General features: G+C 56.2%; 1 protein-coding gene across 1 annotated transcript in view; it reads left to right on the top strand.

Moving 5' to 3' along the window:
* Window positions 1-11,176: 11,176 nt before the first annotated feature.
* MYO7A (myosin VIIA) overlaps window positions 11,177-13,533 on the top strand; it is a 69,914-nt gene continuing 67,557 nt past the window's right edge. The window contains exons 1-2 of the mRNA XM_030829625.1: window positions 11,177-11,317; window positions 12,953-12,970. Of these exons, the coding sequence (XP_030685485.1) occupies window positions 11,225-11,317; window positions 12,953-12,970 (111 nt within the window). The 5' untranslated portion in view covers window positions 11,177-11,224. The remainder of the gene's footprint in view (window positions 11,318-12,952; window positions 12,971-13,533) is intronic.

The following is a 13,533-nucleotide window of genomic DNA, read 5'->3' as shown; positions in this document are numbered from 1 at the left end:
CGGGCAGGGCCTGAAACCCAGTCTTCTGACTCCTAGCCCAGAACAGATTCTGTGGGACTATTACCACGGTTTACTTCATTATGAATCAGTTTTATAAGCTGTTACTTTTTTTTTTTACTTGATATTAAGTTATATTCTTATTAGAATGTCCCAACTCCTAGGGAGTTGGAGTACGACCCAAAAAAGAATACTTTTATTAGGATTAGAATAAAATCTAAGCTTGTATCGCAAGGCCAATAAAGGGCCTATGTGTCCTGGACCCTGCCTACTTCTCTGAGCTCCCTCTCGCCCATCAGGTCCTGCATCCTGGCTGTTCCTTCCTGCCGCAGAGCCTTTGCATGTGCTGTTTCCTATGCTGGGATTACTGTTCCCTGCTTTTCCCTTGGCTGACTGCTTATCACCCTTCAGGTGTCAGCTCAGCGATTCCTTCCATGGAGTGGCTCCATTGGCTACTGGGTCTAGGTTGTTTGGCTCTGTCATTCTCCACCATTGGCTTGTTTGTTCCTTTGAAAGCACTCGCCAGTATCCAAAGTGATCGTGCTGATCTATTTGCTCAGTTGTTTGTCACCACCTCTAACTAGAATGTAGACTCCATAATCACTGCTCAACCCCCAGCATTTAGATTAATCAGTGCTTTGCACTCAGTAGGTAATCAATACGTGTTTGTTGAATCCATCAGTGCTGAATGTGGTTGTTCTTAGTCCATTTCTCTGACTTGGGATTTTATGTTTGGCTCTCACGATCCCTTGCTGAATGAGTAGTGAGAGCCAGGCCCTGGGCCAGGTGCCGCAGGGGACACAAAGCGACATCCTCCCCCAAGGTCAGGGCTCTCCCCACATGCCAGAAGACAATGTGGCTGAACCCTTCTCTAGTGCCCAGCACGGAGTGGTGTCCCTGTGAGGAACCTGTCATGATGATGACGAAAATCAGCCCTGGAGGTGAAGGAGGCTGCAGCATTCACCCACCGTCTGGGTGTCCTCTGGTGTCACCTCATGTTAGAGAGGAAGTGGTTTGAGTGGTCTGGTGTTTCTGTCTAGACCCCAGTGAATCTGTCATCCACATGTAGGGTGTAGATCCATGGGGAGAGCTGGGCTTGGGGAGGCCTTGAGGCCTCTGAGCCTCTGCTAACTCATCTGTAAAATGGGAATATGGCTGTTCTAGAGGGGTATTGATGAGATTGCATAAATGCCCAGCCCAGGGCCTGCACTGCTCCAGAAGGTTGCTAGTAAGTGTGAGTCCCCTTCTCTTCCCTCTTCTGTGGTTGGCTCAGAGCCTCTGATTGTAGCAGAGGGATATAGGGCTGCCTGGAAGGGGCTCCAATCCCCCTCCCTGCTCACCTGGGCTGGGACTCTCTCTCGCCCACAGGGGGACTATGTGTGGATGGACCTGAGATCGGGGCAGGAGTTCGATGTGCCCATCGGGGCGGTGGTGAAGCTCTGCGACTCTGGGCAGATCCAGGTGGTGGACGATGAAGGCAATGTGAGTAGTCCCCTCCCTCCTCCTGCCCCATGCCTTGGGGGCAGATCCAGGCTGACAGCTGCCTTGATGCAGGGAGATGATCTAAAGGAGATGGAGGTCATGCCCATGCCCCCACTTCTGCCTCTCAGATGCCTCCTTCCATGAGCTTTCCCCAGCACCCCAGCAAGAGGGAACCCCCTGCCTGCCTCAGGCTACTTGTTCTGTTTCCACAAGCACTTCAGTCCACTCTGCCTGGTGTTAGAGATGTGTGTGTGTGTGTGTGGTGGGGTTTGAGTGCAAGGGGAGCAGGCTAGGAGCTCCTCAGACACAGAGGTGCTTTGGGGGCAGACTGACTGCATTCAAATCCCATCTCGTCCACTTGTTAGCTGCGCAACCTTGGCCAAGTCTCCTTCCCTCCTGAGCCTCAGTTTCCTCTTTGTAAAATGAGGATAATAGTAAGTATCTCACAGGGCTGTTGACCCATATGTGAGATCACACGCGTAGAACACCTCAGTGAAGTTGGTGATAGTCTGAAAGTTAAATGAACAACCACAGCCTCACTGTGTTGGGTTACTGACATCACATGAATCCACTGTCCACCTTGACACTGCTCTGGAAATTGGTCTCACAGATTAACCCTTTATCTGTGGCCCAGAAGGAAAGGGGCCCCGGAAGTGTAAGTTTTCTAGGTAATGATAGTGGGGCCTTGGGGAGGGAAGGAGAGGCCTGAAGTCTGGGGCCTGCCCTGGAGAAGGTGGCTGGTTCACGTGAGCGCCCGGAGGGGCAGCCCTGGGGCCTCTGAGCATGCGTGCACATGTGTGTGTCACTGGGGGTATGCAGATGGGGTGCAGAACACACAGGGGCAGCTTAGCAGAGATATGAAGAACCCAGGGAGATTCAGCTCTGCCATAATGTGGGCTGTGCCCCGTGGTGTGCCAGGGGCTGGGGCATAGAATTGGACTGAGTCCCTGTCTTAGCCTCCTGGTCTGAGGGAGGAGAGTCAGGAGAAAGAGGGTGCAGGGACTTGAAACCAAGGCTCTGCTGGGGACGAGGGGAGGGCTCAGGACCCTCGAGGCCAGGTGCTTGACGTGGAGTGGGCAGGAGCATCCCAGAGATTCCTGCAGCCCTCAGGTGCATCCCCTCAGAGTTTGCAAGGCCCTTTAACCCAAGTTCTGTCTTTGGACTCTCATGGCATCTGGGGAAGGCAGGGAGGGAAAGAACTGTTATCCCATGAGGAAACTGAGGCACATAGAGGGACCATGCAGCCAGTCACACAGCTAGTAAGTGATGGTGCTGGGATTAGAACCCAGGACCTCTGTCTTCTGTGCATCAGTTTCCCCTGTCAGCCTTATCTCAGCAGTGACTTTGGGGCTCAGATTCTGCTAATCACGTTTGGCCCTTGAGCTGTAGAACCCAAGGCCTGCAGTATCATTCCGGAGGCTCCAGTTCTAGGACCCTCTAGGAAGCTACTGTGAGGGTGCAGCCACAGAAAGGGAGGCACAGGCTGGCTGGCAGTACAGACAGGCCTGCTAACCTGCCCAGAGCCCCCAGGGTGGGGACCAGGGACTCTGTCTACAGGCTTGAGTTTCACCTGGGTCATGTTGCATGTCAGATGGTGTCCCATAACTGCGTCACCGAATCCCAAAGGTCCCCTCCTGCTTCTCCTCCACCCAGGCCCTGAGAGTGGGGGCTGCAGGAGGGGTGGGCATGACTGCTGGCAGGGCAGTTCGGGAGGCTGGGGTTTGCATCCATGGCATTGGACCCCCAGGGCTTCCAGACCCCTCCTTCACAAGCCTTTCCCACCCCCATTCCATTCCCTCCCTCCCAACTCCAGGCTGTCGTCTCTTACCCCTCTGTCCGCCCACAGACTCCTAGCAACTTGAGAGCAGGGAACAGGCCAGTCCCATCTGGTTCCCCAGAGTTCATCAAGGGGTCTGCCCAGGGAAGGCTCTTGGCAAAGACTCGCCGAGTGATGAATGAAAGGTTATGGTTCCAGTCCCCACTGGAATCCCAGTGTCTTGCCTTTGTCCAAGCCATTTCTGTTGCCAGATACACCCCTCCTTCCCTTCCTCTAGGGAGCAAGTTTTCCCTGCTCAGTCCAGGCTAGCTCTTTCCCAAAGGCATCCCTGGTCCCTGGAATTGACCATGTTCCCCTCCCCCAGTTGCTGGCATTTCTTCAGGCCAGGGCCTCAGCTACTGCCCTGGTTACACTTTGGCCCCTGGTAGGTACCTGTGGACCTTGGCCTGCAGGGTGCTGGCCTCTGTTGGGAGTCCTCCCACGCAGGAAACAGTGGGAGCAGCGCAGCTACTGGGCAAGTCATTTTCCCTCTTGAGTCCGACTCGTCACTGTTAAATGGGGTCAGTGATTCTCTTTTAGGGATGTTAGAGGAGCAAAGGTAAATCACAAGGCAGTACAGTGACAATGCCCAGCTCTGGCTGAGCATTTACCCAGCAGCAGCACTCTACAGACCTGGCAGGAGAAAGCTGTTCACAAAGATGGATGTCGTGATCACATCCATCAGTCCTCCCAAAACCCCTGGGAAGAAGGGATTCTTACTCTCATTCCCATTTCACAGCTGAGGACATGCAGGCTCAGGAGGGCAAGTTGATGTGCTCAGGGGTCCGGGGTCAGGCCGTGGCTGAGCACTGTCAACCTGTGTGCTGAACTGTCATGGGGAGGGATGTGGGGACCTGAGGCTGGGGTTAAGTGGGGATGGCAGACAGCCTGCCCAGGAGCCCTCTCCCCTCCTGTCCACACTGGGGCCTAGGATAGAGGCAGGGAGCAGGGACCGCGTGGGGGGATTTTCCAACGGGATCAGCTTGTATAAGAAATAGGGTGCCTGGGAGAGAGGAATGTTCCACACGGGACTGGAAAGTCCAGGCAGGTTCCCTAACGTCAGCACCCACCCCCTCACCCTGGGGCGGCTGCGTGAAAGCCTGCCCCGCGTTGAAGTGCTGCTGGCCCAGAAGTGCCGTGGAGTGTCAGGGAAACTGGGGTGGGGCAGTTTCTGTCCAGCGCAGCCCCTAATCCCCCTGAGGGCCTAGGCAGGCTGCCACCCTCCTCCGAGCCTGTTTTCTCATGTGAAGTGAGGGGGCTGGAATAAGGGACTTCTGGGGTCTCTCCATGACTGACTTCTGCCTCTCATTCAGACCTGGTCCCCCGCAGTCACCAGCCAGCCATCTGTCCCATCAGAGGCTCCCTGCCGCATCATTTGTGCCCAGCCCCTGTGTGAGGCACCGTGGCCTGAGATGTGGCCCTGGAGGCAGGGGGACGGCACAGATGGAGCATGTGAGGGTGGCCAGCACTGTCAGGGGAGGCTTCAGAAACTGGGAAACCTCCGAGCCAAGCCTCGAAGGCTAAGGAGAAAGAAGATAGAGGGAACAGTGGAGCGAAGTCACAGAGGCCTTTGGGGACATGAAACCCGTGTTCCCTGGCTAGGAAGTACCGGGGGTAGCAGGGATGGAGGCTAGGGGTCCCTGTGTCTAGCGCATGCTGGCCCTTGATGCCAGGCTGAGGAGCCCAGGGGAGTCAGGGAAGGGCTGAGAGCCCCAGAGTGACAGGGTCAGGAGGGTGCCTCAGGAAAGGCCTGGGGGACGAGGGATTTGATGGAAGAGCTGGAGGTAAGATGAGGACAGCAAGAGGCCGGGGCCCGGCCAGTGAGAGACGATGGTCTCAATCAGGGTATGGGCTTTAGGGTGGTGAGGAGGGCACTGCCCACTCAGCAGCCTTTTAGAGGGTTGAATGGGCAGGACTGGGTGACCTATTGGACTGGGGTAGTGGTGGGGGGAGCTGATGTCGATTCCTGCTAGTGTCCAGCTGTTGGGGTTGACTATGCCAGAAGGGACCCGGAGGAGGAGCAGGTCGGGGAGGACATGGCATGTGCATCACATCTGCTCAGCGAGTCTCAGGGCCTGAGCTGGGAGGTGGCAGAGAGGTCCCCTTTCCCCCCAAAAGGCAGGTCCTGGGGCTACTGGGTCATGGTATTTGGGGACGGGAGGGCTGAGGTACTCTCAGGCAATGGCCACACTTCCCTGAGAGTCTGGGATTTTGCAAAGGTGCTAGAGACCCTCTGGGGGCGGGGAGGGCCCCAGGGCCCTGAGGAAACCAGGGCTTTGCCAGCTTGTTGAAAGAGCTGGTGCACTTCCCAAATGCTCACCCATCTGCCACCACAAGGCAGCTGGGGAATATTGCAGAGTAAGGAGAGCTGGGCAGGCAACCTGTGTCCTCCACTTCAGCTCACAGGTCCCGAGAGTTCACACCCCTTGCTCTCACAGGTCATAAGCAAGCCCCAGGAAATACCTCCTGGGTGGGTCCACTTCTCCCCATCAGCACTGCTACCTCCCTGCCTTCCAGCTTTCCCTTGAACGTGCCAAGCCTTTGCCAGCCTGAGGCATTGTTTTGCTGTTCCCTGGGCCTGGAGCCCTCTGACCCCCTCCCCCTAATCTTTTTACAGTGGTCTCTTTCTCTTCCTTCATGCCTCAGCTCATGTGCCACCTCCTTGGAGGGGCAGTCCCTGACCACCCCATCTCAAGCAGCTCCCCCCATGACTCCACCACATACACCTGTTGAGGTATTCTTGGCACTATCTGAAATCACTTTTTAATGTGTGTTTTTTTCTTTCTTTATTTTTTACTGGAGCCTGAATTTGAGACCAAGCTTGTCTACCTCTAATTATTACCCTTTCCACTCCATCCTGCAAAGGGCCTGAGGGAACTCTGATCCCCTTACTGACAACAGTCAGGTGGGGCCAAAATCCCTGCCCTGCCCACCTCTTAGGTCTGCGAGAAAATCTCCTAAGAGACGGAGCAGTCCTTGAGGGGTAGAGGTGGCTGATACCATCCTGACTCAACCCTGTTAGAACTGACAGTGTTTGGCTGCGAGAGAGGTCGAGGCCCTTACCCGGGTTGGCACTCACCCCTCGCTCCCGCCCGTCCTGGCCCCTTCCCCTGAAGTGCGCAGCCTGGCCCCCAGGAGAGCACGCTGACGTTCTGGCTCCCCGCAGGAACACTGGATCTCCCCGCAGAACGCAACGCACATCAAGCCTATGCACCCCACGTCGGTCCACGGCGTGCAGGACATGATCCGCCTGGGGGACCTCAACGAGGCGGGCATCTTGCGCAACCTGCTTATCCGCTACCGGGACCACCTCATCTACGTGAGTGCCACCCCGCCCGGTGCCGGTCCAGGCACCCTCAGGCCCCGCCCTGCCCACTCCGCCCCACCCCGCCCGTCTTGCCTCCGGCCCTGCCTCCTGAGACTTTGTCCGCCGTGCAGCTGGGCCCCGGGGCCCCTGCTGGGGCCCATCTGCCGGCAGCCGCTCGGCGGGGGGCTCATCCTCTTGGGCCGTGGCTTTTGTGGTCTGGTTGGGGTGGGGAGCGGTTTGTACTACACAGTTTTCATGTGCCTCTCCAGGCCTTGAAACCAATGGGAGGCCAGGGCGGAGTCAGTGAGCGGCTTGGTGCTTTGCCCAGGCACAGGAGGGCAGCTCTGCTGGGCATTTGCTAAGGGACTAGGACCTGCCATCAGGCCTCAGGGCCAGGAGAGGATGGATAGGGATGGATGGATATCCTCAGGAGGGTGCTAAAGGAGGGAACATGTTCTGCTCCTCCACCCCTCAAACCTTAATATTAGAAACACACACACACCACTGTCCTCCACCTTCAAATGGGGAGGACAAATAAAGATGTCTTCCCCAGCCAGGACAGAGCAGATTCCAAGAGGCTGAGCTCAGAGAAGAGCAGAGCAATAAGAGCCCGTGGAGATCATATACTCTAGAGGTTCTCACACTTTTTGGTCGCAGGAACCCTTTATGTTCTTAAAAATTATTGATCCCAAAGGACTTCTGTGTACTGGGTTATATCTGTTGATATTTGCCATATTAGAAGTTAAAGCTGAGACATTTAGAAAAGTATTAATTTTTGAAAAAGTAACCATAATAAATCTATTATAAGATAACATAAATAACATTTTTACTAAAAATGACATTTCCCAAAATAATAAAAATGGTGAGAAGGGTAGCATTGTTTTTACAGATTTTTTCAAATCTCTTTAATGTCTGGCTTAATAAAGCCAACTGGATTCTCATCTCTGCTTCATGTCCAGTCTGATGTGATATTTTGGCTGAAGTGTATGAAGAAAATCTGGCCTCACAGATGTGTAGTTGGAAAAGAGAAGGCTTTGCAGACTTCCTGCAAGGGTCTTGGACCCCCTAGGCGTCTTTGGTCCACACCCTGAGAACTGCTGCTCTAGCCCAATAGCCCAGTTGCAGACAGGGAAACTGAGACTCCACAGGTTCAGCCAGGCCCAGAGCTGTGCCGTGCCCAGGTCACTGCCTGCTTCTGACACAGCCTCGTCCTCCAGCAGCCCAAGGGCAAAGGAAACCCAGGATGTGCAACCCCCAGCAGGGAGCAGGAGGGACCCCTCTGATGCAGGGCTGGCCTGATTATCTCGAGACCCAGGCCCAGGGAAGGCTGGTACTAGGGGCATTACTGGAGGAGGTGTGGGGTCTGCAGGAGTGATGTCGCTCCCAGCTCAGAGGAGTGGTGTTTGGGCTTCTGGAGGTGGGTGAGGTTGGCTGGTAGAGATGGCATTCAGGAGGGGGCATGGCATGAATAAATGCTGGAGGCAGGGCCATGCCGGCAAGCGATCGGCAGGCACAGTGTCCCTCAGGTTGTCGGGACCATGAAGGGGTGCCAGGGCCCAGGGCTGGAAAAGTCTCAGGGAGCCCCAGGTGTTGTCACTGAAGAATCACAGCAAGGAGCTCTCAGGGCCAGGGGTGCAGTCTCTGTCAGGAGCCCTGGAATTACGGCCCTTCAGCTGCCAGAGCGGTCCTCAGCCACTGTCTGACTCTAGGTCCCTCTGCAGCTTCAGGCTCCAGAGGAGAGGCTGTGTGTGGCTCCTTGCCGTCCGTTGTTTGGGCACAGGAAGTGACTTTTGCAGGGAGCCTTCTAGCACTGACAAAGCCCCTCTCACTCTATCCCTCAGTCAGGCCTCACCTGCACTCAGAGGGGCAGGGCATGGGGGTCTCTTCCAGATGTCATCAGCATCGCCCAGCCAGCGAGAAGGAGCTAGAACTTGAGCCCAGGGCACCCACCCGCTGTATCTCACAGGGACCCGCTGGTGTCTACACCCCACTTCTTGGCAGCCTCTTTGTTCCTCTCCCTGGAGGGCAAGTGGCTACTGGTGGGTCCTGGGGTTGTCTGTGGCCACTCACCCAGGCCTGGGCAGTCCCACCCTTAGGTGAGCAGGGAGCCTGTCCACCTGCCTGCAGGGTACTTCCAGGGCCAATGCTTTGTCATTGTCCCTGTGCTGAGGCTGGAACCCAAGGCCCACTCTCCTGTCAGGATGAGGCAGAGGGCCCCATCTCAGGGGAGGAGCTGGGTAAAATGGAAGTTGTCCCACCGGGCCCCTGCAGACCAGCGTCTCAGCATAGCTCAAGGGCATGAAGCATGTGGGTCAGCCACAGTGCAGGCAAGCCGGTCCTCACGCAAGAGAGTCGGTAGGTCGCCTGCATCAAGGAACAAAGGCAAAAACAGGATTCATAAGGGAGAGGGAGGAAAAAACTTCAGACACCGTGGGCACAGTGAATCTTGTTTATAAAATTAGGAGGGTGGTGAGCTGATCCCTGGGTGGCCAGCAGAGGACAGCTTGGACATTACATCCTCCAGGAGGGTTTCAAAGAAAATAACTTCAGGGATTTATGGGTTCTCCAGAAAGGCTCCAAATCTGAACCATTTGCCTCATTTGAAGTTCTCACCATAACCTTTCTGACTTATTTTCTGGGTGAGAGGGAGGAGGCAGGGCCATTCCCCGTGGAGGGACAGGGTGGAGGCCCAGGTAGGTGTCTAAGCTGCCTTCTTGTCCAGGATTCCTGGCCAGGAAGCCACGCTGTGGCACCTGGAAGGGCCTCAGCTCCAGTAGTCTGCCGACCTTAGATTCTCAGTGTATCTTGGACTGGAGATCCATGCCTAAGAACTGCGGGATTCAAAGAGGTTTCCTTGACTCGCTGAGTTCATGATTCTGTGACTTGGTGGATGAGGTAGGATTAGAGCAGGGCTTTGAAGAAGCAACCGGTCCATCATCCCACCCGGAAACCAAACCTGTCCCTAACCATGGCAACCCCCTGTCCCTTCATGGATTGGGTTACCCTGGGCACAGCACGTGCACTCAGGATTTCCTCCGATTACCATGGCCAGCTCACAGCCTTGGGCCGGTGGTTGCTCTGTTCTTGACTGTCTGTCCTGGGCTCGTCTGCTTCCAGCTTCCCTGTCCCCAGGAGCCCAAGAGAGCATCCCAGGGCCACACATCAGCCCCAGCCACTCCAGAATGAGGAAAGGCCCTCAGAGAACACCTAGCAACCCCTCACTGCATGGTCCCAGAGAGCAAGGACCGTCCCCGCATTGGGTGGAAGGGCTGGTGGGGACCCAGGGCTCCCTAATGCTGAGCAGAGGCTGGAGCCCTGATCTGGGAGGCGGGAGGCTGGTGTCCAGTTTGGTGTGTGCCCTTGGGGACATCCCTATTCCTATCTGGTCTCAGCCTTTCCTAGGCACAACAGGGAGACTGCATGGAGTGGGCACCTTTGTGGCTCTAGGAAGACTTGTGAGCCCCAGAATGTGTTCTTGGTCTCCATGACCTGCTAAATGTTAACGAAGTCCCCAGAGCCGACAGGCCTGGGTGCTTCCTGGAGGAGGTGAAATTGATTCCTGCTACATCTCTGTGGCCTCAGAGAGGCCCCTTCAGCTCCGCCTGGGGAACCCTAGGGACCGCATATGCTGTATCCCTGGTTTGGGAATAGTCCTTCTCTCTCCCCACCCAACCTGTGGCTCCACAGGGCAGATTTTACTACTGTAGATTTGAACAAGAGGTCTGTGCTGGGCATTAATTCTCTGCCAACCTGAATCCTTAGAGTCAGAGAGAGAGGCCAGAGGGCTCAGGGAGCAGTGCTGAGACCTTGGAGGACCGATGGGCACAGAAGCCCGGAGAGGGCCAGGGCCTCATTGCCAGTGGTGGCCAGCCTCCTCTTCCGGAGACCCTGGCTGCTGGCTCTGTCGGTCCCGTGAGTGCGTTCCTGGGGTTTGGGGAAGCCCAGATGGAGAGGCCAGAGCTGGGGCTCTGGTGCCAGGGTTTCTCATTCACCCCACCCCCAACACATCTGCTGTGTGACCTTGGCAAGTCTCCCCACTTCTTGGAGGCTCACTTCTCTCATCTGCAAAGTGGGGATATGACCACACCTCTGGAGGCCTTCTGAGGAGTAAAAGGAGTGATGGGGTGGGAGCTGCAAAGTCCTGAGCCCAACAGGGCTTGCTCTTGCCCTCTTGCTGGAGAGAATCCTCCTCACCGAGGAAAGAGGCCTCGTTTCTCTTATTTGTTTTGTAGATAGATAAGTAGTTAGGTAGATACATACATACATACATAAAAAGTTATCCATTTTTTTTCTGCACAGATGGTAGCATCCCTCCCACGGTATTCTGTGGTTTTCCACTGGCTACATCCCGACCGCCCTTCCCATCAGCATGGCTGGGGCTGCCTCAATGCTGCTGGCAGGCCTGTCCCCTCGCTACCTTCCCTGCAGGTTGCTGTGGCTGGCAGTGGATGCTGTTCACCCAGTACTTCCCCGCCCATTGATCTAGTTGCTCTTTTGGCCGCTCAGCAACCGTTGCTGAGCATCTCCTATGTGCCGTGCATGGTGCCAGGCCCTGGGGGACAGAGGCCTTGAACGGGGACTGTAGAGGAGTCAGCTGGGCATGCTGAAGGAGACCTGTGGGTATGATGATTGTACAGGAAGGTGCCTGGCTTCCTGGAGGAGGCGTCATCTCCGATTGGAACCGAAGGATGAGAAGGAATTATCTGGATGAAGGGGTAGGGGAAGTGTGTCCCTGGTCTGAGATGGCAGGGGATGGAGTGTGGTGCTTTTAACTGAAAGTTTCATATGAATGGAGCCTCTTGGTTGGGAGTTGAGGTTGACGAGGCTGGCAGGGGCCAGGGCTTGGGGCCTTGTGGGCAGGGAGAGGATTTGGACTTTGTCCAGAGGCTGTGGGAAACCGCTGGAGGGTTTTCAGCAGGGATGATGTGGTTAGACTTTTTAAAAGCCCGCGTGGCTCCGAGTGGAGGATAGATTGTTGGGGGGTTGAGTGTGGAAGCCGGGAGTCCAGTGGTGAGGCACCACCTGCAGTGGGCTGCTGAGAAATGAAGGTGGCCTGGCCAGGGAGGCAGCATGCAGATGGAGAGTGGGAGTGGTATGAGGGAGGGGTGTCCAGGGGCTCCCCAGTTTCCTGCCCTGGGCAAGGGATGTGATGGTGCTGTTGGTCGAGTTGGGAAGGCTGGAGAGAGCAGGGTTTGAGGGAAGGGGGAGCTCTGGTCTGGATGTGCTGGTGGCATTAAGTAGGGACATCAGGAGGCTCAGGGCTGAAGGGTTCATGTGCAGGAGGACCCTCTGGGCTGTGGGCAGAGTGGAGAAGGCCGTGGGTGCCATGGGTGGGAGAAAGCCTGGCCCCAGCCCTGGGCCAGCTTCTCACAGCATCTCAGCATCCCCCATGTCCCTCTCTGGACTGCCCGTGCCTTGCATGTAGCCATGGAGCCTGCTCTGACAGCCTCCTGGAAGCTGGTCCATTAGGTCTGCAACAGCCTCTGCCTCCAGCCTGGGTGACCACCATTCATCCTCCACAGCTGCCAGGGTGACCTTTCACCAGCAGACCTCCCAGATGTCACGCCCTTTCACGCCTCTGTGCTTGCTACCAGCGGGTGGGCCCCCTGGCTCTCCCTCCCCTACATCCCTCTCTCATGAAATCTAGGTGCCTCCGTCAGGGCCCTCACACCCCAGCCTCCCCGTGTGTCTCAGTAAAGGGTTGTTGAATGGCTGCATGGCGTCAGCCTGTGCTGTGTGGGGATCATGGGCCAGATGGCTGAGCATCACATTATTAAGAAGAAATCAAGAAGAAAGTTCAGCCGGGCATGGTGGCACATGTCTGGAATCCCAGCGACTCGAGAGGCTGAGGCAGGAGAATCTCTTGAACCCAGGAGATGGAGGTTGCAGTGAGCTGAGATTGAGCCACTGCACCCAGCCTGGGCGACAGAGCGAGACTCTGCCTCAAAAGAGAGAAAGGAAAGTGGCGTTTATGTACCAGGCTCCTGGCAAAGGTTATGTCTTTGCCCTTTAGTCTTTACAACAGCCAAGGGAGGTAGGTGTTAACCTCCCCTTTTACAAATGAGCAAACTGAGGTTTGCCAAAGGGACATTCTTTGGGCCTGGTTCCTAGTCTGATGCAGGTTTCCACCAGAATCTAGCCGGTTCCCACAGCTGGGCAGGGCTGAACTGTAGGGGACGGTGGCTGAGGGGTCTGAGGGCAGGGCCTGGTGGGCTGGGGGTCCACAGGTCCTGATCTGAGAATTCAGCAGCCCTGGGCCATGTGGGTGCCATTCATGGAAAATGCCCTTGTAGCACCTGTTCCCCACTGACCAGCTTCCTTTTCTTCTGCTCTGCACTTTGCAACCTCAGACCAACTGCGGAGGGCGGGTGAGTGTGGCACAGAGAGCCAGCTCCAGCTGGTGTCTTATTTGGCTGCCTGCCTGCTTGGCCTGGCTGCTCCCCTCCAGCCTCCTGCCCCCACCCCACCCCAGCTCTTCCTGCTTGGCTCTCGTGGCACGGTTAGTAGGTCAGCACAGTGAGGCTCAAGTGCTTCTCTCCATGGGTTGATTGGAGGAAGAGGCTTAGGTGGGAAATGAAGGTCTTCCTGGGCCCAGAGAAGGGCAGTTTCTGGCCAGCCCTCCTGGTCCAGGCCTGGAGCCTGGGTCTTGGCCCCACCTTCCCCAGGGTGGGCATTTCCCCCAGCATGCGGTGCCTACAGCCACACTCTCCCTGCATGGCCACAGTAGGCTGAGGCTGCTGGGGCATAGCTGCGGCTCTGCTGTGATGCACTGAGCCCTGAATGGGAGGGGGAGGGCAGGCTGTCACCTCCCCTGGACATCTTTCTTCAGCCTCTCCAGGCCCCGGATATCAATACCTCCACTGCCAATTATGGTCTAGGCCTGCCTGACCTTTTCAAGTTTGAGACATGGGGTGGGAGGAGGGAGAAGTAA

Source organism: Nomascus leucogenys, chromosome 15 (assembly GCF_006542625.1).
Source record: "Nomascus leucogenys isolate Asia chromosome 15, Asia_NLE_v1, whole genome shotgun sequence".
Classification (NCBI taxonomy): Eukaryota; Metazoa; Chordata; class Mammalia; order Primates; family Hylobatidae; genus Nomascus; species Nomascus leucogenys.
The sequence above is the reverse complement of the archived record's forward strand: the minus strand, read 5'-3'. Positions and strand labels throughout refer to the sequence as shown.